General features: G+C 42.7%; 1 protein-coding gene across 1 annotated transcript; it reads right to left on the bottom strand.

The window, feature by feature from the left end:
* Positions 1-1,165: 1,165 nt before the first annotated feature.
* MYLIP (myosin regulatory light chain interacting protein) lies at positions 1,166-20,709 on the bottom strand. The gene is made up of 7 exons (XM_057698325.1): positions 20,410-20,709; positions 19,124-19,314; positions 7,622-7,807; positions 6,139-6,336; positions 5,474-5,638; positions 4,118-4,538; positions 1,166-2,731 (listed from the first exon to the last, which is right to left on the bottom strand). Exons 1-7 carry the CDS (start codon positions 20,494-20,496, stop codon positions 2,642-2,644), a joined length of 1,338 nt encoding a protein of 445 aa, XP_057554308.1. The 5' UTR covers positions 20,497-20,709; the 3' UTR covers positions 1,166-2,641.
* Positions 20,710-25,077: the final 4,368 nt, after the last annotated feature.

Genomic DNA, 25,077 nt, shown 5'->3' with positions numbered 1-25,077 from the left:
CAACTAGAACGTTAAGGCTTAGCTCAAAGGGTCATTGTGAAGCACTCTTACTCTTGGCTGCCAAGGAGAATTAACCATCACCTTCTGTGCCTCCACAGCACTTTTCTTATAGTCTTATTAAGTCACCTTGTAATACAGTAGTTTTCATGTTAGTCACTCAGCTTGAAGAGTCCATGGTCTAGTGTGGTGGAACGATATCTTATCCGTTTGTTGGCTTGCCATCCATCCATCCATCCCTCTGGCTAACATTTTGAGACTACCACACTTAAGTGGTAGTCTCCCCTCCAGTGTTAATATTCTATAATTTTTAATATTACTTAATTTCTGTATATAGAGAAAATAGTGTAAATTACAGGTTAAGTACATGACATGGGCATCCTGTATCAATCATGTCTTGATCATTATTAAATTTCCAGTGCACAATAATAACTTAGCAGGTGCTAGATACATGTGTTGATTGAACAAATAAATTGATTCCTAGAAATTGATGGGATATTGACATAGGTATAGGAATAGTGGAAGACAAATCTTGTTTTTCTCAATTTTTAAAAAGTTATTGACTTGAAATCATTGTACTTGTACTGGACCGAACCTCTGTAGCAGCTGAACTTACTCAACTGCTACAGATAGTTCTGAGCTGCGTATATTATGTGTACTGTTCTCTATTCCACAAAGTATTTCCTGAGCAACACACATGAGCACACTCGGGGCAGCGAGATCCAGCAGCAGCAGGCGAGCTGCCCTATAGAAATGCAGCCGTAGTATCTGTAGCTTAAGGCCATCCCTGCTGGGAGCCAGCAGTGCACTCACCTGTCCTGACCAAGCAACGCACTAGCGGCATCATCTGGGTTTACATTGTACCTTCCAACGTCACCATTCCCTTCTTTCTCCAACACTTTACAGTCCTTTTCCCAACTTTTACTTTTTGTCTGTGTGTGTACACTACCCCATTTTCACCTACATTCCAATCCTATAAACCAGAAAATATAGATGATGAGCAACTGGGTAAAGAGATTCCTTGATTAGAGCCAACACCGTAAACATTGTCAAATTTTCCACGTAGGACCACATTAGATACCAATCATAGTGTTATCCATGCTCTTTTCTTTTAAATGAATAAAAACTGGCTTAAATGACAATAACTGTGGTGATACAAACGCCCGTGTTTGCTTTAAAGTCTTTATTATCCTGAATATAAAAGACAGAAGTCTCTAGGATATAACAGAGTTCTTTATGTGAAACATTTTTTTACAAGTGAAAAAATAAATACCTCTTGGAATAAAGGCTTATATGCTAATATGTGCCATAAAAAAGTAGAGTTTTAATATCTGACAAAATGTCTGTGCAAAGAAACAAATGCATAAACACATTACTGCTACATTAAGGCATATGAAAAGTATACTCAGAAATCTCAGTAAAGTGACAGTGTAGGTTTCTAGCTTTAACGTAGCTAGTATTGCACCCAATGAGGTCATCTAGGTTTCCTGACATCCTAGAAAACCCACAAGCTGACCAGCGTCCAAAATGCCCAAGTGGGAGTGGAAAACATGATTAAGAATATAGAAACAAAAAAACCCCAAAACCCCTCTAAAACATATAGAGGGACAACAAAAAGTTAATACGCATTTACTACCAAAAAAAAAGCTTACAACATCTAGGATATCTATGATAAGGCTGTAAAAGGCTTGATGGCTCAAGCAAAAGCAACCCCACTGGGTGAAGCTGGAGCAGGGTGCATCGGAGAACTCACGAACCACCCCTAGTTTGTACACCACAAAGCTTCATCTCAGCGAGCAATGCTCTCCCTTCCAAGGAACATGTGCTCCCTTTTCAATCTTAAAATATTCCACCAACTCAAAAGGCCCAAGGAGTGCTGACTACTCCACAGAAATCATCTAACCAAACTGGTAGCATTTTATAATTGACAGGCTTGGGGATGGGGTAAGGAGGGGGGAGGGAGAGAGAATAGGAAAACCATCCTCGTGGAATAAACTGTTTCGCACTGGTCAGACTGGTTTAAATCTGACTACTTTGTTGTCCACACTAAAAAAAAAGTCCCCAAATCGATTTTTAAATGTCTGCCTCCCAATCATTCTCAAACAAGTCAGAGAAACAGAAATGACATTAAAATGATGACTATCTCTTTAAGAAAAATTTTCCTATTAAAAATGTCCGGAGCTCTGTGATCCGTACAAAAAGAACCAAGTAAATCCTTAAAACGAATTCTTACAAAATTGGCTGCAAGTAGGAAACTTACCTTGGGATACATTAAGGAGACTTAAATCATTTTCTAAAAGGTACCCACTTTGGGGCTATGTTGCCACTTAACTGACGTCAAGGATCTTCCTGTTTCCTGTACTTGATCATAAAAAGAAGGAAAGTTCAAGGAATGTGTCTGGGTCCCAGAGCTCTTCCTGGTTGCCACTCCAGAGGTGCTGACTCTACGCGTGGTACATGTTTCGGTGGTGAGGAGTAGTCGTATTCTTTCTATTCATCCTTTTTTTTTTTTTTTTTTTTGCCCCTAAACGTTTCATGGCAGATGGGTGTTGGAGTTACTTATTCTCTCCACAATCTATCATGTTTACAGTTTGTACTAGTACAGTTCATGGAGACGTGCCATGTCCGGTAAGTGCAGAGCAGATCAGATGACAGTCAAGTTGAGAAGACTGGTGTGGGTCGGCAGGTAGACGTGCTGGATGTGATCCACCCGCGACCTGCAGACGGGACATGACTGGAAAAGAGAAGCCGACAGTACGGGTTAGGACGCCTTCGAGGGTCTGTGTCTTCAGTGTTCATCCACGGCACCTATTACAGTGCTTTCTCTAAATACGTTGTGGTCGCAATTATTTCTAGCTTTCCGTTGGGAGAGATGTTTGCTTTCTAATCAGTCTGAAAGTTTGTACTTGACAAAGGATTAAAAATAAAGATTATGAAAAAATATAAACTGAAGGAAATCAGTCGGGTTTTCAGTCAAACTCTAAACAAGGCACAATGAGTGCTGTGCAATGAGCTGACTATGAAGCCTCAGGCAGGGATGCAGAAGACCCTTCCAGAGACTGTGTCCTTGGCTCAGGGCAGCATCACTGGGCAGATGCCACGTGGCCAGTGGGCATGGCTGCTCCTACTCACAGGTCACAGCTCCACACCCCTGGCTGGCCTCTCAGCAAGCACGTCCTTTCCTCAGCCACACGGGGAGCCTTAGGCATGTGGACATGAAAGATGTGGACAGAAAGGCAAATCCACGACCACTCCTGGGGAAATATCTTGTCGTAGGCGTGTGATCTACTCTGAGGAAGGACGCGGACATCCTCTTGGCTTATATGTAGCCCTAAAAATAGTTCTGAAATTAGCAGCTTCTGAGGGACTAGATGTTATTTAGGGTTAATTTTACATAAAACCACAGTGACATTTAGCCAACAGTTCTGGGAAATGAAAACAAATTGAAAATATTATTGTAAAAGGAAAGGCAAGGTGCAAGAAAGAAAAAGATACTACGTAAGAGGTGCTTCTGTTTTATTTTTTGTACTAATATTAAAATTAGTTTGACTTGCTAACTGAGAGCTAATCTAAGGGGACCTGAAAGGCACAGGAAATGAATCACAAATAATCAGGCAACAACCCACCCATGGATAATTGAGAGTTAATTATCCCAAATAATACAAGTAAGTAAAAAAGACCATCCTGCTACATGTCAGGAAGCAGAGATAACATGAAACGGAAGAGGAGGAGTTGAGCAGCCCGCAGGAGGCTTGGATTCCAGTACCCAGTTCAGTCGCTAACTAGATGTGGTACCTTGTGCATCTGAGCCCCATTTCCAGGACTTGAAAGAAGCCTGTGGTTTAGTAATTACACTGCTGAAAAGAGTATGCTCATCCAAATTGTTTCCAAAGGGCAACACCTCCAAGTCACCAAATACAAAGACCCTCTCCAGATGGAGATGGACATTCCCGATCTGTGCCAACATGAGTCAGCACCTGGCCCATGCCAGCTGGCTGAGCCCTCACCTGGAGCTGGGAAGACCCCTCACCTGGAGCCAGGCAGACCCCTTACCTGGAACAGAGTGGCTGCCTCACCTGGATCCTGGCAGACCCCCACCTAGAGCCAGGAGGACACTCACCTGGAGCTGGGCGGCGCAGCCCTCGCAGCACACAGTGTGGCCACAAGGGCAGAAGGCTGAGTTGATCTCGCCCTCGCAGCACAGCACGCACAGCATGGCCTCCTTGAGCTTGCGCAGCTTCTCCTGCAGGGCGCGGGTCTGCTGGCAGCCGAGGCCCTCGCAGCTGCTGCAGCTCATGCTGCTCTCTGAGGACTTCAGGGGTGAGTTCGGGGGGCTGGGGTCACTTCTCGGCATGAGGTCCACCACGCCCGCGTTGTACAGAGCCCTCCTGGCGTGGTCATATGCCTCCTTGGAGGTTCTTTTAATATCAAAGACATACTTCTTGCCCAGGTTAATGTTTTCGTTTAGAAACAGAGAAGCCAAGTGGCCCTTCAGGTCTCGGCTGTACTGCATCATGACGGCACTGGTCACCGTGTCGCACCTACAGAGAGGGAACACCCACCTCAGTGCTGACAGGCCTGGGCGTCCCCACGAGCCAGACCTTAAACACTGCTGTGAATAAGGACGCATGTGTCAGCAGACATTTAATATTCTCATTCATGTGCTTGAAAGTAAATTCTTCCTGTTTCATACATGTTAAGTATTTCAATGATTCTACCTCTATGATTCTCAAGTGTCTCCAAAGGAAGGACCTCTGATTAGGCAGCTGTAAACACAGAGGGCACCTCCAGGGACAGAAGCTACAGTCCAGAGCAGCTTATGGCAAGGAAAAGGACATTTTTCTTTGCAGCCTTGGCTTTACGTTAAAAATTCCTACAAATTTTCCACTCTGCTCCACAACGTGTGTCTACTTTAACATAAAAAAAGGTTTGGTTGCCTGCCAATTAAATTTCTTAGCTTTTAATAAATTTTCCAAATATTTGACTCAAATTACAACTCTAAAGCACCCTTGGAAATGAGGGTATCAATATGGTTATTGAGAGATCCTCACTACATACTGAGGATTCAGGGTAGCACCTCTCCCAGGAAGAAAAGAGGACCTGGGATGTCCTGCGGGGAAAGGGCAAAAGCAGTGGCAGAACAGGCCCACCCACTCAGAGTTACGTTGGACTGGGGGAGTTAGGAGGAAACAGCCTAAGAGATGAGCGGCGGGGGGAATCCACGCAGCTCACACTCTCTCTCTCTCTCTCTCACACACACACACAGACACACACACCCTGAGGGAAAAACAAGATGATGTTGAGAAGGACCCCGCTGCTATGGCAGAAATGAAGGGTTCGAAAACAGCTGATTTCTTAAACTGTGTACAAGGTTCCCTGACACAGTGATACGAGGAACCGTAGGAGCCTTGCTGTCCCCTGGCAACCTCAGCGCTGCAGCGGACGCTGGGGTTGCGGGGTGCACGGGGGTACGTGCCTGTAGAAAGCATGCGTCTCCGTGATGGCGCGGTAGAGCCCGCTGGCTGCCCTGGTGCTGATCATCTTGAACAACAGCACGATGCTGTTCCCAGACTCCTTGGTGACGGTCAGGTACACGTTCTTCCCCGACTGGGTGGCCATCTGTACCACGGGGTAAGCGATCCTGAAAGGTGGGAAGAGAAAAGTGAGCGAGCCCAGGGGAGACGTGTCACTGTGTGCGCGTCTCCGTGGGGTGCCCAGTGCTCACGGCCCAGCCATAAAGCCAGGCGCCCTGACGGGGACCATCAGATGACCACTCTGCTCCCTAGTTATAAAGGCTCTTTGAACAGCAGTTGAGGGTTAAGTGGAGAGACGCACTGGAGCAAGTTTTGGAGGTGTGTGTGCGTGTGTGTGTGTAGGTGAAATGCAATTTTTATAGATGTGAATGACATTTGAAAAATATTAACTCTGCCACGACAGTACACTTAAGCCTGTATTTAAAAAAAAAAATAATGGAATGGTTATCAAGGCTTGAATAAAAGGAATGTCCCTACCCAAAATGAAACACATTATTCCTAAAGGATGCCTGTCTAGTAAATCCCTCTCCGTTTCCTATTTTCATGATCAGAGCCACAAAAGGACATACAGACTTAGCTCTAAACAAAAATTTAAGACTTGGGTTACCTATTAATTGGGCTGAAGTCATCTTTACAAATTGAGATTCCTTCAGGTCCGACCCCAATGAGGAGTTTCTGCCCTTCGCTGTCCCTCACAGAATGCCATTCTATGCCGTAGTTTTCCATGGCCGACACAATCTGCAAAACTTGGTATTCAGCCGAAGCCTGGCTGGTCCCCTCCAACTCCTTATGCTTTGCCACAATGCTGCAGGACACCAAAAGGGCAGAGAGGCTTACAGAGAGATTAACTGATGCAGTCTTTAGAGAGAAATCTGTATCATTTTCACTAGTGAATTATACTGACACTGTTATTTACGAATCACAAAAACAAAGCTATATACTACTGATGTTTCATTTATTTAGCAAACTTACTGCACAATACTTTTAAAAGACTATTCAAGGTCTGAACTGTTAAATATTTAGGAGAAAAAACTACTAAGGATGCTGGATGGTGATGAATTAAGAGAATTTTGGAAAACTTCTTAAAAATATATGTAAGAAATTTATATGTAGGCATGTCGCATGCATTTGTCTGGATTACTTTCTAAATTTCATTATAAATATAGCATTATATGGGATTGATTAGATCATTGGTAACTGAAAAATGTAGGATTTATTTTATCTATTGAGGTGGACAGCCTCCAATATAGTCCTTAAAAATCCCCACCTCCTGGTATCCACACCCTCATATAACTTCCTTGAGTGTAGGCTGGGGTAATGACTTGCTCCTAATGAACAGATTAAAGCATAAGTAATGAGATTCACTTCTGAGCTTAGGTTATGAGAGACCCTGATTCTGTCGTGGGTGCTCACTCTTTCTCTGACTTGCCTGCTCGCCCTGGGGGAAGCCAGTCACCACATTATGAAACAGTCCCCTGGAGAGGCCCAAGTGGGGAGGGCACAGGCCAGCCAACAAGCCACCTGAGCTGAACTGGAATCGGATCCCTCCCTCAGCTGAGCCTTCAGATGAGACTGAATACCCCCAGCAGCTTGAGTGCAGCTTCCTGAGAGATCTGGAGCCAGAGAACCCAGCCAGGCCATGGCCAGATCCCTGACCCACAGAACTGTGAGATGATGGTGGTTGTTTTAAGCCACTAAGTTTGGGGGGGCAACTTGCTACTCAGGAATAGATAATTAAGACACCTATGTTAGGTCTCTTGGTTTAATCCTTGTTGGGATGAAGAAAATGCCGATATACATGATAGACTTTTTAAAAGATTTGCATTCTTAAAAGGTCAGAGATTAAAAAATTCCTGCTATATAGCATTTTGTATAAGGGCATTTATTTGTGTGGATTACGTTTTGTGTTTATAAGTTTCTCAAAGAAAAGGCTAAGAATCTTTTGAAAATAGTTGGTTATATTGGGCAATGGTCTACTAGTCTCAACCTCACCAATTACCTGTATCCATCATAGTTTGATTTTCTTCTGGAAATTCTTATAAATTTGCTAGATCTATGATGATAAACACAAGCCTGAACTGCGGCCTCACCTGTTCAAGGTGGCACTGGAGAGCTCCTTGGCACACAGCTCCTCGTAGCTGTACTTGGCCGTGTTCTGGTTGTAGTCTCCAAACTTGGTCTGGGCCAGCAGGGCGCTGAGTTCCACTGCCTGCTCTGGGGAACACTGGAGGTGGCCGGCCAGGAGGGCCTCCTTGATATGCAAGAAAAAGATATGCCTGGAAAGCAATGTGAGAATGAAGTTATGCTGGGGGACTAACTTGCTATCAGACCCAACTGCTTAGCAATTTCATAGTCCCTTTTAAGTAAGGAAAACAGAGAAGGAAGAAAACTACCTTGAAAATGTTTACAGTTACAGACCTCTTTTTTAGCATGAGTAGTAAGGCAAAATAAGTCTAAGGATTAAGTTTCTCTAGAATAAAAGTCTAACCCAAACAAAACAAATCTACTTAAGTTCAGTAACATTCAAGTTACAAAATGTAAAATAATTATATACACGTTTCTGCATTATACTTTTTAAAAGAAATAATCAGAAAAACTTTATCTTGACGTGTAATTGATATCTTTACATCCTCACCTTCATTCAAATGACTCTCAAAATCTCTAGTTTTAACCCCAACTTCTCTCCTAAGGACAATATTCAGATGTCCAAGTGCTGACAGACTTCTCCACTGGACGTTCTTCAGTATCCCAATTTCACCCTGTTCAAAACCACACTGTCTTCCTCCCCAAACCCACTTTTTCTCCCAGTGGAAACCAGAGATTGATCTGTTATTTTTACCAGAGACTCATTTTTGACCCTCCATCTTCCTTCCACCTACTTTCTGTCTCTGAAAACTCTTTAAATCCAGTTCCGTTTTCCGCATTTTTACCTCCTCTGTCCTACTTGCAGCTCTCAACTGTCAGAAAATTTACAATATCCTCTAAGCTGATCTCTCTTCTAGACTTTGTGCGAATCCATCTTCAAGCTGCTTGCTTCTGATATAAACCTGCCATTTCTCTGCTCAGAATCCTTCAAGGGATCCCCATCGTTTGCCAAGGAAGCACACTGTCAGCAGGAACCCAGGTTTCTCCATGTCTGGCCCCAGATTTCCAGCCACATCTCCCGTCATTCCTCCACCCACTACGCCCCAGGAAAGGGACAATTCCTCTTTCTGGAAAAACCAAGCACATTCACGCCCCCATGTCTCTGGTCTTGCCGTTCCTCTGTCCTGAAGGCCACTCTTCCCGTCCCCTCATCTGGATATCCTTTTGTCTATATCACATGCAAACTATTTATTCCTCTACTATAGTATTCAACATGTTCTAATGTCTAGCACATTTAGCTGCACATAAGCTGACTTTCTAAGTGCCTCTAACATCAGAGTTCTATAAATGTACATAAAACTACACAGTCTGCAATTAGTTTATATTCTCATCCTAGTTTCATTCCATCTGAGGCTGTCCTAATGGTATACAACGCTGTATTCTACATTTACCAAAAGGTACGTGAGACATAGAAATCCTGGAAAACTTCAGATATTGTTGCCTGCCAATCTGTATTGCCTAAGATTCTGAACAGAGCATCTAAACTGTCATAGGCAGACTGACCTGGGTTATGAAATTTGTCTCTGGCAAATGTATAACTTTCTTTGATGACTCGATACAGCCTCGCAAACATGCAGAAACGTCATACTATTCCTTCCATTAACAAATGAATTATGATCATCACTGTAAAGCTCTGAACAGGGCTCCTAAATTCAGCTCCCCACTTCAGCTGGATACCCTTATTCCAGTCCTCAAGATGCTTTTATTTATATGCTAGTCTTGTGTCTAACGTCCAGGTAGAAGGGATAACATGCACGACGCAAAAAAAAGGAGGCAGGAGAACTTGAGGCTAGAAATACAAGGTGGAGCTCTGTTGAGAGTCTCAAAACTTCAGGCTGACAAGAGCCATTAATCCTCCTTTAAGATATGTTTAAATTCAATGTTTTGTGCCTTCTATAATGATAAAGAAATATTTAAAATTATGAGACTCTACCAAACAACACTGCAGTTTTTTTCTTTATTCAAAGCCCCCTATGAAGAAATCACAGGAAGAATGCATAATAGCACTGGAAGAAGATAAGCATGGTTTTTATTAACCCAAACATCTGCTTGTCTTTAAAGTATTTCTGACATACTGCTAAACTGAGAAGGGGGTCCCTTCTGGGGCAAAGAAATAACTACAAAAATAACTTGTTTTAAAACAGCTGTCTGAGGACTGAGGTCTAGCAGTCCCATAAAGTCTTGGTGTTACAACAGTGCTTCAGCCCCCAGAAGGCTTTGTAGAGGACCGTTCGGTAAACTTCATCTTGGTTAACCTTCCTCTGTCTCTGCATTCATCAGGGGGCATGTTAGTAGGGAACAAAAACCTAAATATATACTTACATTAAAGAAGAAAGTATGTGCTGAAAGATTTTAAGTGAATCACCCAAACTAAGTTTTCTCCATTTAATCACTGCTTACGTGAAAGTGTCTTTTAACTGATTTCCCAAGTACTAAGTTAGAGACTAGTACAGCCTGCAAAAGAAGAGGTTCAAAATCAACCCAATTTCTTTCCAAACTATCCAGGCCGACTTCTAGGACAGACAGCTGCCAAAACCAAAGGCAGAGAAGCAGTAACAGAGTATTAACAGGCAGTCTGCAGCCTGAGAGTAATGTTGATCCTTTCTCCGCCAGTGCATCAGAATTTTTAAAAAGGGGGTGGGAGACAACAGCCTTTTCTACAGACTCCACATTCTAGGCTGTACTGCAATCAATATACCCTGTTAAGTATTAAAATCCTCTTCCTTATTGTGTACAGAACCTTTCTGGTAGGGCCCTTCTTGCATTTTACCATTTCATGGCTATAAAGCAACCTTTTCAAGTCAACAAATCTGTCGTGCATCACCTCTGCGCCAAGCCGTACGCTGGGGTTCCAGGGTGAATGTATCTGATAGTTCCTTTTTCAATGGAACTTACAGCCTTTTGGTGTGAAGGAAGGTATCCTATCAAAATAACTCTGGCTACAAACTGGCTTTTGGGTGACAAGGTTGTGCTCTCCAGGAGAAGAGCACATGCAGCAGTGAGTGACAGCAAAGCTCACAGCAGTGGCAGGCCATCAGCAGACTCTATTTAATGTGCTCTTTCCAAGAGGGAGAGTGGCAGGGAGTGCAGAAACATTTCCAACAAGGAATCCAGCAATGGCTCAATAGTTAGGGCTGGCTGTGAGTCAAGTATTTTCTATTACTTTCTCTCTGAGCCATCTGGCCTGTAACTGTTTGGCTCATGGATTTCCCCCTCCCTTTTTGTAAAGTGGGTTAAAGATTACCAATAATATCAAAACAAGCAGGTGTGGTTAAAGAAGTCAGGCCTGTAGTGAATTGTTGTTATTATTATTATTACTATTATTTTTACTAAAGTTCAAAAGTGGTTGGCATATCTAATTCAATTTAGGCTACGTGCTAGAATCATAAAGAAAGCCTTTAGAAAAAATGAGTTGTTTTGTCTTAAGCAAATGTCTATGAATAGGCCCTACCAGACGTAAGCTCATTTTCTAAACACTTTTTTCGTGGCACCTTGAAATTCATGATTCTTCAAGTTTTACCCAGTTACTAAGAAAATGGATACTTTCAATATATGGACAGGGCTTAGGGCCCCAAAGTGAAACATTCTAGCTAACATCATATAATGAATTCATACTTACTGCAGCATTAGGGAAGACTTAAAAAAACAAAACACAAAACCAAAAACAAACAAACAAAAACAAAACAGGAATTCATATAAGGATATGTCACATTTTAATTAAAAAAAAGTCACATATCCTTAGTATGTTTTTGTTTCAAAGTATGTACTTCAAATTTCCCCTTTCCATACCTCTAAGGAATAAAGTTAGGTCATTTATCTTTTAAGAACTGTAATCAGAGCACTCTCCTCTAAACCCTAGCTTGCCTCATAAAAAAATGATCTAATAATCAAAGCAGAACTTTCTGCAAACCAATCAGGAGCTGTTGATCTGCTCATCACAGACGGTTACTCTCAATTCCTGCCCTCCAGTTATCTACCCATTTACATAATTTTGAAGAGCTTTTCATGACACAAATATAAAACAACTATCTCCACATTCACTATTAAACTCAAAATTAAGGAACTAACCTAAAACATCTCTAAAATGGCTAAGTAGCTATTTTTAAAAACTCTGCAGTCCCAATAACTGAAGCGAATTTCTCTCCAAGAGACTGACTGAACCTGGCCCTCCGCTGCAATGGCTGGTTTGCCCCTCACAGAGTGAGACCCCCACTGAGATGACCCGTATGCCTGCCTCAGCTCGATGAGTCATTAAACCACAAGTTCTAGCTGCCATGTTATATTAAAAATTATCAAATCACAAAAGAATTGCTATAAGTTTGTTTTGTATCTTAAATTCCAGTGAAACAAAAATCAGTTCAAGACGGACCACAGGCCTAAATATAAAAGCTAAAACCATAACGCTTTTAGAACAAAACATAGGAAAGTATCTTCATGACTTGGAGGTAAGCAAAGGCTTCTCAGGACACGGTCAGCAAAAACCGTAAAAAAGTGGATAAATGAGGCTTCACCAAAATTAAAAACTTCTACTCATCAAAAGGCATCAAAAACACAGGCAAACCACAAGAAAAAAAAATACATTTATAAAACATATATCTGACAGGACTGGTATATACATAATTTGTGCACCTCAAAAATAAAGGCAACAACTCAATAAAAAAGGGCAAATGAATAGATACTTCACAAAAGATGTACAAAAGGCCAAAAAGCACATGAAAAATTGTTACTAATCAACAGAGATGTAGAAATTAAAACCACAATGTGCTACCACTACAAACCCACCAGAAGGCTGGCTGGGATCTGGAGGAACTGGTCCCCTGCACATGTTGACAGGAGTACAGAATGGTACAATTGCTTCAGGACAAGGTCTGGCAGTTACTTATAAGCTAAACAATTACCTCCTCTATGACAGCTATTCCAAGGGAAATGAAAACATATGTTTACAAAAAAGTCTTGTGCTTGAATGTTCATAGCATGTTTATGTTATGATAGCTGGAAAATAGATGTTCATCAACAGGAGTATGGATAAACAAACAGCAGCACATTCATACAATGGAATACGATCCAGCAACAAACAGGAACGGGCCACTGATGTACACAAGGTGATGGGTCTCAAAACTTTTATGACGAACAAAAGGAGCCAGCCACAAAAGAGTACGTACTGTGTGATTCCACTGACATGAAGTAGAACAGGTATAACTAAATTATGCTGGAAAAACATACAACCTGGTTGTGGAATGGGGTGGGTGGGGGTAGGGAAGTAGGGGCAGGGAATGACTGCAGAGAGGCATGAGGGAACTTTCTGGGGGGATGGTAATATTCTAAATCTTGATAAGGATTTTGTTTAAACAGGTGTATCTGTTTGCCAAAACTCATTAAGCGGTATATTAGGATTTATGTATGCATTTCAGCATATATAAATTTTGTATCAAAAGAAAAACAACTGTAAGGAAATACTGAGTTCTAGTTAATGATATGCATACTGAAGTATTCAGGGGGATATGTACTCACACACATCCCCCCTACTTTGAAAAGCATCAAAAAATAGATCAATGGATGGATAGAGGGATCAATAAATGGATAAATATGCAATAAAGCAAGTATATTAAACTTAATAGTAGAATCTAGGTTATTAGGTGTTCACTGTAAAAATTTTCAACTCATCTGTACGTTTGAAATTTTTCATAGTAAGAGGCTAAGAAAATAACACCAGTAAAAATCCCTAGGGTCAAGGTTCAGAATTCAAATGAAGAGTCATACCTAAAATGAACTATCACATCTGCCACACTTCATGGGAGGCTTGAGAAACCTGTAAGTCAACTACCAAGTCAGGTCTCTATTCAGGCTTAAGGAAATCTCCCTCAAAGCCTCAAATGCAAAATGGGAATCACTGATAAATTTGCTTCCTCCTCAGGCTCCAAAGCAGTTGAAAGATAAGGAGGGTACAGGTGAGGGAAACTCCTAACCTCAAAAGTGGTTACAATTCACACCAGGAAAACACTTGGAAGCATAAAATCTCACTTCTAAAAACTCTGATTACTCACTCACAGTAGGTAGCTGTCCCTAAGAAAACAACAATCCAGGCAATCCTGTAGATTAAGAGCATTAACTATCATCTCTTAGAAACAATCTAGATTAGCGGGGAGGGCTAGCGGGTCCAGAAGAGGTCTGGGATAGTAGGGCTGTAGTGGGACATCACTCAGAGAATAAACAAACCTGGAACCTGAACCGGAGGGTCACCCTGAGTCTGCCCTTAGTGCCATCTAAATACTCATGTTTTGTTTATAATGACATTCAAAATCAACAGTTCATTTTGGGTACATAAAAATCAATTTCTCTAAGGGGCTTCCTAGGTGGCGCAGTGGTTAAGAATCCGCCTGCCAATGCAGAGAACACGGGTTCGATCCCTGCTCTAGGAAGATCCCACCAAAAAAAAAAAAAATAAGAAAAATCAATTTCTCGATGTTCTCTGATATTTCATACACATATATAAGTATCAGAAAATCAAAGAGAGACTGAAGGGGCCCAGGTGGGTGATCCGTGGCTAAAATAACCATATAACACCACAAACATCCCATATTCTGAGCAGAAAGAAAAACTTAAAAGATAAATTAGAATTCAGAAGTGTAATTAATAATATACACGTCTGTGTTTACCTTTTTTACTGTCCTGGGGCCTATGTTGTATTTGAGCATACCAAAAAAAAAAAAAAAAAGAATGTGTCATTCTACTCAGCCATATATTGGTATGAAGAACATAATACTCCTGCAGTGCATTCTATGGAATCTACCCACCCTGAATCACACAATGGTACACTTTGTAATCAACCTTCACTCTTGTGACAATGTTTTATAAAATTGTGAACAAGATTACAGGCACTGGCTAAGGTCACTGTGACTCAGCTGTGGGCTGATTGGAGCCTATCACCTCCACCTGCCTATAGTTCACATGTGGCATTTGCTTTGTGGGTTTCAGTGATGGCATCTTCCCTCGATTTTCACATGTATAAGTGATATTTGTTGGAAGACAGGGAAAAATTGAGTTTAATAAGTACTCAGGACCTACAAATTGGTGGAAATTAGATAAAGTAAGCCTGCGGCTTGAAAACTATCTGAACTTCACAAATGTCCAGGTAGTTCATTCTAGATAAGAACTAACAGCCACAATGAACAAACGGCTTGGAATGGGGTAGAGGGGGTGAAGGAAGAAAGCAAGCGAACAAAAGAATGCCAAGCACTGAGCAAATTCTTAACTGAGAAAAATCACTTGAAAACATTTTTTACTGGTGAAATTTCTTTTGGATAGTCTCAAACTTTTCAGGTGATAGAAGCAAACTGTCAAACATTTCAAAACGTATAGGAAAATTCATATTATCAGTTATCAGTTAACTCCATTTTTATTTCTTTCCAAGTTCCTAATTCATTGATTCAGCAAGTATTTACGCGTCAGGCACTTGCTAGACTCTGGGGATACAAGGTTGATCAGCTCCCTGCTTAATGGAATTTAGATTATTAGAGCAGCTGACAATAAGCAAATTGTCACATAAGTAAATGGAGTGTTACACATTCATTAAATGCTATAAAGGAAAGCTATACGATGTCTTGGAGGGTTTAGTCTCCTGAGCAGGCCTGGAGAAGGCTTTGCCAGGGAGTGATGAGTGAGCTGGGGTCTGAAGTCAAACTCATCACTGCTTGCTGTAAGATCCTGATGAGATGCAACGTGCAGGATTACAGCACTTCCACCAACATGTAGTTCAGCACTCACAGAGCCACTGTATTGGGATTGTTTCCTCGGATATAGGATTCAGGTGTTGGTGAGTCTTAACTAAGCAGGGTGCCTTAGCAAAGAACAGAGCTCTGCTAAAATGTGGCAAATCAGGAGAAACAGAAAGATTTTATTGGCAGTGGGTGGTATAATTACCATCCCTGAAGAAAAAGCATATAATTCTCTAATCTCTGGTTTTGAAAATGTTGACAAATCTGGTCTGAATTGCTATGAATAACCAAGAGCCTTTGAAAGGTAAGAATTTCAAAGATCATCATCATTTCAGGTCTACCTTTAGAATACATTAGTTTCACTTTTCCTTTAATCCATAGCATGGCAAACATCTGCTAAAAATACCTGCTGTCTCCAATCTCTGAAAGGTACCAAATGAGTCTAAACAAAACTCTGGTTACTTTCCAGAATCCCACATTCAAAAGCAAACATAACAATCCAGGTAAAGAATCAAATCTAAAATTAGGCCACATCAGAGGCGAGACTAACTCTATCTACCAATCTAAAGCGGACACTGGATATGTTTTTTCTGTGTTCAGAGAAATATAAAATGCATTAGGAAAATAATTTGGAGAGGAAGCAGAAGCCAAGAAAAAAAAATCTACTGCTAGAAGGGATTTTAAAGAATCTCTTTCAGGGTTTACAGCTGGGCTCGAGTCTTGGAAGGCTGTATATGCTGGTGGTTGGTGGCTGATCCGGACCTAGAATGCAGGGCTTCTGCCCCACCCCTAGAACTCTCCTCTTACAGACAGGCGTTCCCACCTGCCATTCTCACAGCAGCCTCCCTAATCCGATGCAAACTGATGTATTAAATGCCCCCAGACAGGCCACCTCTACTGTGAGCAGGCTGCTTTAATTGTCCACAGAGGACAACTTGGCCAGGATATTTCAGCACCATTTAATAAACTGTCCAGACACTTTCAGTATACTAAATGCACCCTCATGACTCGACTGAGAGACGGTAAAATATCACCTCTCATAACTGGACTGGCAAAGCTGAGCTTACTCACTGTGTAAACAGATCTATTTTATTTTCAGGGCATTTTATATAAATATTTTATAACAAATGATTAAACATCAAAGAAGTTTATCAACCAGCTGCATCTTGCTAACATGTCAGGAAAAATAAGTATTTCTGTTCTATAGTGACATGCACATAAACACAATGCTAATTATAACTAAATTCGACCCAGCACAACTCTGATCCTAATGAAAAGGTACAGTGCTAATTATAAATCATTATTTAGTTATTAAAGCAGAATGTTATATAAACTTTAGGTGGCATTTTCTTAAAATTCTGTGTTTCAGACAACTCCACAAAAGCAAATAAAATATACCAATACTTTAAGTCAAAAATCACATGAATTTTTCAATATGATTTCAAAAGGAATGAAAATCAATTAAAATTACCTAGTCTAGGGCTTCCTAGGTGGCGCAGTGGTTAAGAATCTGCCTGCCAATGCATGGGACACAGGTTCGATCCCTACTCCAGAAAGATCCCACAAGCTGCGGAGCCCGTGAGCTACAACTACTGAGTCTGCGCTTTAGAGCCCATGAGCCACAACTATTTAAGCCCATATGCTGCAACTACTGAAGCCCATGCGCCTAGAGCCCGAGCTCTGCAACAAGAGAAACCACGGCAATGAGGAGCCTGCACACCAAAACGAAAAGTAGCCCCCGCTCACCACAACTAAAGAAAGCCCACGCACAGTAAAAAAAAAAAAAAAAAAAAAAAAAAAAAAAATTACCTAGTCTAACTAGGTATGTGCATTCTTTGAGTGCTATTAGGCATGAATCTCAAGAGCCAAAGTCAATTGAGTCAATAAAGTAGGAAATTTGATTCCAATTCTAATTCATAAAATATCTCTCTTGCATGAATAAAATGGATTTGATAAGTTATTAGCTCTATAATAAGAAAGCACAGGTAAAGACTAGTAGCAAATTGTAAAATCTGTAACCATTTGTAATACAAATGTACATATTATACTATTATGACTGCAGCCTCTTTTTTTTAAAGATTTTTTTGATATGGACCATTTTTTAAAAGTCCTTATTGAATTTGCTACAATATTGCTTCTGTTTTATGTTTTGGTTTTTTGGCCAAGAAACATGCGGGATCTTAGCTCCTGGACCAGGGACCAAACCTGCACCCCCTGCATTGGAAGGTGAAGTCTTAACCACTGGACTGCCAGGGAAGTCCCCCAGCTGTTGTTTATTAAATGATGTATTCGGTCCTCCAAGCTTTTGCAGATTTAAAAAATAAATCAGTGTCACCAAAATAGATTTGTATCTGGAGGCCCTGAAATAACTGCAAAATCATGATAAAGCTACACAATGAAAATTCCAAGATGTCGTGTTTATATATGTATATACATATATATTTTACTCAATTGCAAGTTATCAACACTGAAGTGCAAGGTGGAAACATTCCCAAATTAGCTTTAAGTTTTTTTTTTTTAAAAAGCCCAACCTATACTGATTCATATAGACAGCTAAAACACCCTCAAACATGGAATCACTAGAATATTTTGCAAGACATTTTCAGAAGCAATAAGAATTCAATACACTAGCTTCCCTCAGATACAAAATTGAACATTTCTCTCACCCTTTAAAGCTCCATCACAAGACAAAACAGAGATTTCAAATTCAAATAAATAGTATTTCAAAAAGTGTGTCTATCCATCCTTTGGTAAATAATCCAAAAAAATGATACATTAAAAACTCTTAAAGGATGCGGCTCACTCATCATTACTCATAATTGTCACACATTTTTTATGCGTGTGGCATTTTTCCAAGCCAAAGAATTATGAAAAACATTAGAACTAAGATCCAAAGTTTGCTGTGTTTAAAAGTAGTCATTTTCCTTTTTTTTTTTTTTTTTTTTTTTTAACATTTCAGCAATAAATATTAAATACTGGTTTCCTAGCTTGGTTCATCCTGAGAAAAGCATTACAGGCTGTCCAGGGGAGAATCCATTTTCTGTTTGAAAAAGGAAACCACATGCTCCAATTGTCTAGCACTACTGGTGACTTTCTAGAAGTAATGATATAAATTTAACAATCTAAACTCAACAATCATGTGTAAAGTATCTGGGGTGGCATTTGGTTACTACTGGCCTTAAAAGAGTTTTCTTACTAAGTTTTCAAGAAACTGAAAAACTTTTAAAATTCGGATAGAGCTCTTTGCTACACACTGTAATCTGACACTAGGCTGAAGAAGTTGACCAAGTTTAAGTAATCCAAGAGGGACTGTTTCCTGCTTTCTGTTAGAGCACTCTGCAATGACCTATAGTAACACCGCTGAAGCAGAGGTTACTATCGGGCAGTAGACGCTGTTATCAGGAAGTCAGTTGGGTCTTTTTTCTTTCTTTCTTAATTTTTTTTTTCGTTGTGACACTGATCTCAAGTGATTGTAAGAATTCAACCCTCCTCTCCCATTGTTTATGAAGACAAGAAAAACACCACAAGAGCTGGAAAATGTATCTCAGGCCAACTATGCAGCTCTTTTCACCTCAACAAAAGAACTGTGCTACGGAAAACTTCTAAGTTATGAACCAACTCACTCTGTAACAAAACAAATTTGCCTGTGAACATCTCTGGGAAGGTGCAGTGGCCCTTCCTAAATGGAATCAAAGGTCTATTTGACATTGGTTTACTTTAGCATCACTTTACCTAGTCTGCTCCTGTAAGATGAGATGAGGCTCCACGAAGAACTTGACTCTCAGTTTAAGCCGGTAAGGGGCTAGCCCATCCATCTGCTGGGAGATCCGATTCCTCAGGTTTAGCCATAAACTTTCACCTTTGCTACCCGTAAATTGCAGTCCAAAATAATCAACTTCTATAATTCCCAGTCGCCTGCACACCTAAAACAAAAATGAATGCAGTGTGGATTAGGAAGCGGTCCATGTGGTCAAAGCACACCCAAAGACTCCATCTGAGATTAAGAGTCCTGCCTATTTATTTATTTTCACAAAGTTCAACAACGGTGTTACAATTCCTGTTGTCAACTATAAGAACAAAGTTCCAAGGCTCCAAGGATGCTAAACCACTAGATGTAGTATAGAGGCACAAAAGGAGTTCTCAAAATGTAGCCTTCCAAAAAGGCTGAGTAGGAGAATCCACGGGGTATTTTCCGTCTTACTCCAATCACTGGAATTCCCTCCACCAGCACAATCTGCACAGCTGATTTGGCAGCTTATTATCTGGACAATTTTAACCATCTGGACTCCAAAAAACAAACACACTGAGGAAACACGCCACAAGTGTCAGCTTAGCTTTACAGGAGGTTTTCCAAACAGCTCAGGTCGAGGGGGTCTGAGGGCACAGCGTTTCACTTGAGATCAAATTTGCCGTCTGCCACACCACTAGGCACTGTTTGGAACCGTTCTTCTTTACTCCTAAGGAAACGCGTGCTTAAAGACAACCGAGGAGTGGAGGACCCAAACCTACCGTCCTCTCGTCCCCCACGAATCGGGAGATGCAGGTAGGTGAAAACGGTCCACTTGACAAGCAGCAAGAGACAAGGGCCCGGCTTGCTTGCCAAGCAACCCGAGGGACCTGCGACCGCCTCCAGCCACCTCATCCCGGGACGCAGGTGGCGCTGCCAGGCCCCGCGGGGACCTGACAGGCGGCGTCACGCACACACCTGCGGCAGGTGCGCTGGGCCGCCTTCTTCCGGGAAAGTGCCGGGCTGGGGGGGCAGAGGGGCAGGCCCGCCGCGCGTCCTCCGCGCCCCCCACCCCCACCCCGCCACGCGCCCCCGTCGCGCCAGGAAGGGTGCCGCGCGCCCCACGGCCTCGGGGAGGAAGGGGCGCAGGCCGGGCTCCTGGGGCGCGCTCCCCCCGCCGCCGCCGCCGCTGCGCCGCCAGCCCCCAGCAAGCGGCGCATCCCGGCGCCACCGCGAGGCCCCTCGGCCTCGGGGGACAGGCCGGGGCCCCCGCCTGGCCCCTGGTCCCCACCTGGTTGAGGCAGTCCTCGCCGTTGGCTTTCGCCTCCACCTCCACCTCCATCAGCACCGCGTCCGGCCTCGTCACATAGCACAGCATGGCTGGGGCCGCCGCTGCCGCCACAGCCGCCTCGTCTGTGGTGTGCGCGGGGCTCAGACCCAGCTCCGGGCTGGGCGAGGCTGGCCGAGCTGCAGCCTCCAGACCACTGCCCTGCGCCCCGCAGCCGCCGCGCCCTCCGCGCCACCCCCTCGCCAGCCCGCCCACCCGCCCGCCGGCTCCCCGGGTCCCGCCGCGGCGCCGCACTCCAGCAGCCCGACTGCCTGCGTCGCGGCAGCGACTCCTCTGATATAGCGGCCCCGCCCCCTTCGGCTGGGGCCCCCGCCAATCACGGCGGCACCGCCCCTCCGCCGCCGCCCGGTCAGCCAATAGCGGCGCCCGCTCGGCCGCCGCCCGCCCTCCCCGCGCCGGCTGAGTTCCCCCCGCAGTCCCGGGAGGTGGCTGCTCCAGGGCGCCGGGCGTCGCGGGAGGAGGGAGGCCCCGGAACGCAGCCTCTACCTCTGCCCGCTGGGCGACGCTGCTCCGAGCCAGCGACCGCCCGGGGCTCCCAGGCCGGGACGCTTTTCTGTCGGGCTTGAATTTACAATGATTAAACGCCTCCCAGCTGCCGCTGTTTTTCAGCGCGTTTCGAGGGGGCGAAAGTAGATGGATAAGAGAGCAACCCCAAAGCCTGAAGAGAAAACGATTTCCCTGGAGTCTGCCACAACGGGTGGCTGGAAGGCGGAATTTTTGTTCTTTATTTTAGACTTCGTCATTGAGAAAACAAAATCTGAGTGTAAAAGTTTTTGCGGTTGTTCAATAAGCCAGGGAACTGGATCTAGGGCTTTCTCTATGAACCCTCTCTCAAGGCTTCTATGTTTACCCGTGGTGCTGAATCAAAACACCGTACAGGGCACTAAGGCCCTCCCTCGGGTTGCCCATGCTATCTCACGCCTTATCTCATTTATTCATTAAACATTAATTGAGCACTTGCTCCAATGCCAGTCGCTTCTCTCAGGCAACCCTCTTCAGGGTAAACGGACTCATCTCAGAACCTCAATAGAAGGTATTAATAATTAAGGGTCTACAACTCTTCTTTCATTTACCACCTGTTTCCTTTAGCCAACGCATTCCTCAGCCTACCTCTTTGGTGTCTTCATAGGAGAAACCAGAGATATGGGTTTCAGCCTTGGGCCGCTGAAAACTGACTTCTGTTTCTGCAGCTCAGTGTTTCCGCAGCTGAATGGAGACCACGATCTGTGCCCCGCCTTTCCCCAGCACTGCTGTGAAGAGCAGCAGAGATGATGTTCATAAAAGCATCTGAACGACCCGCTATATGGTATATGTAAGGAGACCTGTCACTGCCTGCCGATAACTTCTGGCCGTATCCCTTTCCTGAAGTTCCAATTGTCTCCATCCCGGCAGCCTTCATTTCTGAAGAAGTAACAAGGATACCAGAGCAGAAGACCAGTGGATAGGATCCTACCACAGTCTTTCACTAAAGCCCACTATGGCTAAAACTAAACCCGGTCCTGACCCCCAGTGCCGTAGACGGGCACACGCACTCACATCTTTGTGTCTTTTAAGAATACACATGGCGATATTGTGCTGCTGAAATAGTCCCATCTTGTATCAGCTCTTGTTCCTCACTCACTTAATTTCAGTTTACTGACCTGGGAAATTTAACTGGGAGATAACATTTGGATAGTTGTTGTCTAATCTATGCTTAAACTCTAGAAATTTTAGATCCAGGAGAAGAAGTGAGGGGCAAGATGGAGGCCAAGGGTATTGGTTAACAGTTTTGTTTATTGAGCGACTAAGCTGGCTAAACCAACGCCAACTCACCAAAAGTTGGCTATTTAAGCAAAAGGGAATTTCGTGCACAAATTTGGGGAGCTCACTGAATCAGTGGGGACTAGGCATTAAAATGAACGGAAAAGGAGACATACTGATGGGCCAAAAACAAAACCCAAAAAACAAGCAACCAAACACCAAAATCAAATACACCCTTTGTGGAGAAACTACTTTAAAAATAGCATATGTGGGGTTTTGCCAGGGATATTTCTTAATACAAACCCAGATTATACTTTGGCTATGAGATGGTTGGTAAAGATTCCCATTGTTTTTGAAATTGAATCACCAAATAAGACTGAAGAGGAGAAGAATTTCTTAAAACAACACAAAACAAAGCTAAAAACAGGAAAAACAGCACTTGGGGAGGGTGCAGAAATCATGATGACTAAGAAGAAAAAGAATACTGGCTTCTATTAGCATATAAAGGAAATAGGAGACCCTAATCTACCTCTCTCTCCCTCTCTTCCCCCTAGTCTTTTTCTTTCCTAATTTCTTTCTTGTGTAGAGATATAGAGAGACAGGTTAGTTAGGAATGAGAAGGCTGAGTTTGCTGGTTACTGGGTGAGAAAGATTATGTTCAAAGACCTGGTTTGGGAATAGAAAGCCCACAGTAGAATAGCTTCCTAGAGGATCCCACCATCTGGTAATGCTACAAAACGTCTGGAGCCAGTTTCAAGCCCCAGCTGGGTCTGACTCCAAAATAAGCCTGCACACCCGGGCCTGGGGGTGGTAACTGTATTGGATTGAGCTGTGACTGGCAGTTCCGGATTAGCCAGAGAGGTGCTACATTTTACTTGTGTCTGCTGTTTTATGCTCTCGATTAGCTATCACCTTTTAAAGATAGCATTAAAATTAACCAGCAAAGTAAAAGGATCAGTTGCACAAAGGTAGATTTCAAAAATAGAAACCATAGGTAAGTGGCTCTTCAACTACACCCAGGCTCCACACTTTTTTTCTCTGTCTCATATATGAGGGCTCAAGACTGCGCACTAGATAATATTTGTAGCATGTGATGTGACGGTTGTCTGGCTGCAAACGAGGTCTGATCTGGCTGGCTGGATACTTCTCCATGTGCATTCCTCTGTAAACACCTACACCACTGCAGAAATCCTCTGCTGGGTCAAAGGAAAGGCCCTTCTCCCTCTTTACTTCTTGAATGTTCATTTGTAAGAGCACGGATAGAAGAACAGTTAGCGACTGCCTAAAAAAACTGTCCCTTGGCTTTCACACATTATTCAAGCTCATTATTCTATCAGCAATGCTTCATCAAGCACAAGTGTGTTAAACTGTGTGGAGTGAGCTAAAGTCTCTCATTTGAAATATTAGACTTGTGAAATTCAGGAGCAGTTTAATTTGATATTGGCCTACCATCAAAGCAGAGCATCTCATTTCCAAAACTGGCTGTCTGAAGAGTCAAAGAAGGAATGGAGATAGAACAGGCAACACCTCTATTACAAACTCTGGAACATATAAAATGGACACCGTCTTAATTAGCAGGCAGTTTAAATGCTTTTTTTTCCTAGTTGTGAGAGTAGTTTATGTTTATGGTAGTCTACTTAGAAAAGACTGAAAAGTACAAGGGAAAAACAAAGTACCTGTATTTTATCAGTCATTTCCAGTTAGTATTGATGTTTTACTTTTGTACTTTGCATGCAATGTGCTCTAAATTTTGATTGAATATAATCAAATACTGCATATGAACTTCTGGAGAAATATCAAGAGAGCAAGAGACACTTGAGGTGGGGAGTTTCAAATCTTAATATACTGTTATGAATATTAAGAAAATTATAAACAATTATAAACAGAAAGAACAACCTCCATGAAAAAATTCCAACTATTACTGTTTCTCAGCATTCTTCTTCTTCTTCTTTTTTAATTTTCTGAAATATTACCCTTTCCTCTGTTTGTTTCCTTCTTACTCCTAGTATGCCCTGAAATGTCACACTTTGTGACATGCATACTTCTTTGGCATGTATCATTTAGTTGAGAGATGCTCAGCTCTGGGAAATAATTTCCAATTTGGCAGGTTTTGTGTACCAACAGAAATATCTTGTTTAATATTTTGATACCTGTCTTTTATTTATAGAGAGGATCAAATGATCAGGCAGTTGCTTCTCGTCTGGTGATACGCAAGTGCTAATCCACCCACAACAAGGTGTACAATCATTCTGATCTTGAGTGAGGTTGGGTATGTAGATGCTGGGGAGGTAGCTGGGAGCCATGGGACAGAGGACAGACCCAGTGTGCCTGAGGCTCAAACTCACAAACCTGTCCTAACTGGTAGGTGTTCTAACCAGTTGATCTGTAATGACACCCTTCTTCCCTGCCCTGCACACCATGTCTGAGCACGCCTTTCTGTAAAGCAGGGGCCAACGTGATATATTGTGTGTGGGGGTGTGACACAGAACTTGCTGGGGGTGGCTGTGCCTAAAATCAGTGGCTCATGAGGGAGTACCAACTTTCCAGAGGTAAAGTGATGACTGCTAGAAATGCTATAGAAATAGCAGAAGGACATGAAATCAGCTACATACTTTGGAAGAACCACAAGCTCTTATTAAACAAGATAGAAAACAAGATAATGAAAACTCTGAGTGCTTCGGGGTGAGGCAACTTCTCACTAAGCTTCCATCACACCACCTCTCCCCAGCTCGTTTATTGTGCCTATCATTTGCATAGGTTATAGCACTTGATATGCAAATCTTACCCCTACTTCAGTTATTCAGTATTTCGTCCTTGCTGTGTTTTCAGAGATTGTGATGATTTAAAGATGACTTGAAAACAAAGGTTTAC

Source organism: Hippopotamus amphibius, chromosome 11 (genome assembly GCF_030028045.1).
Source record: "Hippopotamus amphibius kiboko isolate mHipAmp2 chromosome 11, mHipAmp2.hap2, whole genome shotgun sequence".
NCBI lineage: Eukaryota > Metazoa > Chordata > Mammalia > Artiodactyla > Hippopotamidae > Hippopotamus > Hippopotamus amphibius.
The sequence above is the reverse complement of the archived record's forward strand: the minus strand, read 5'-3'. Positions and strand labels throughout refer to the sequence as shown.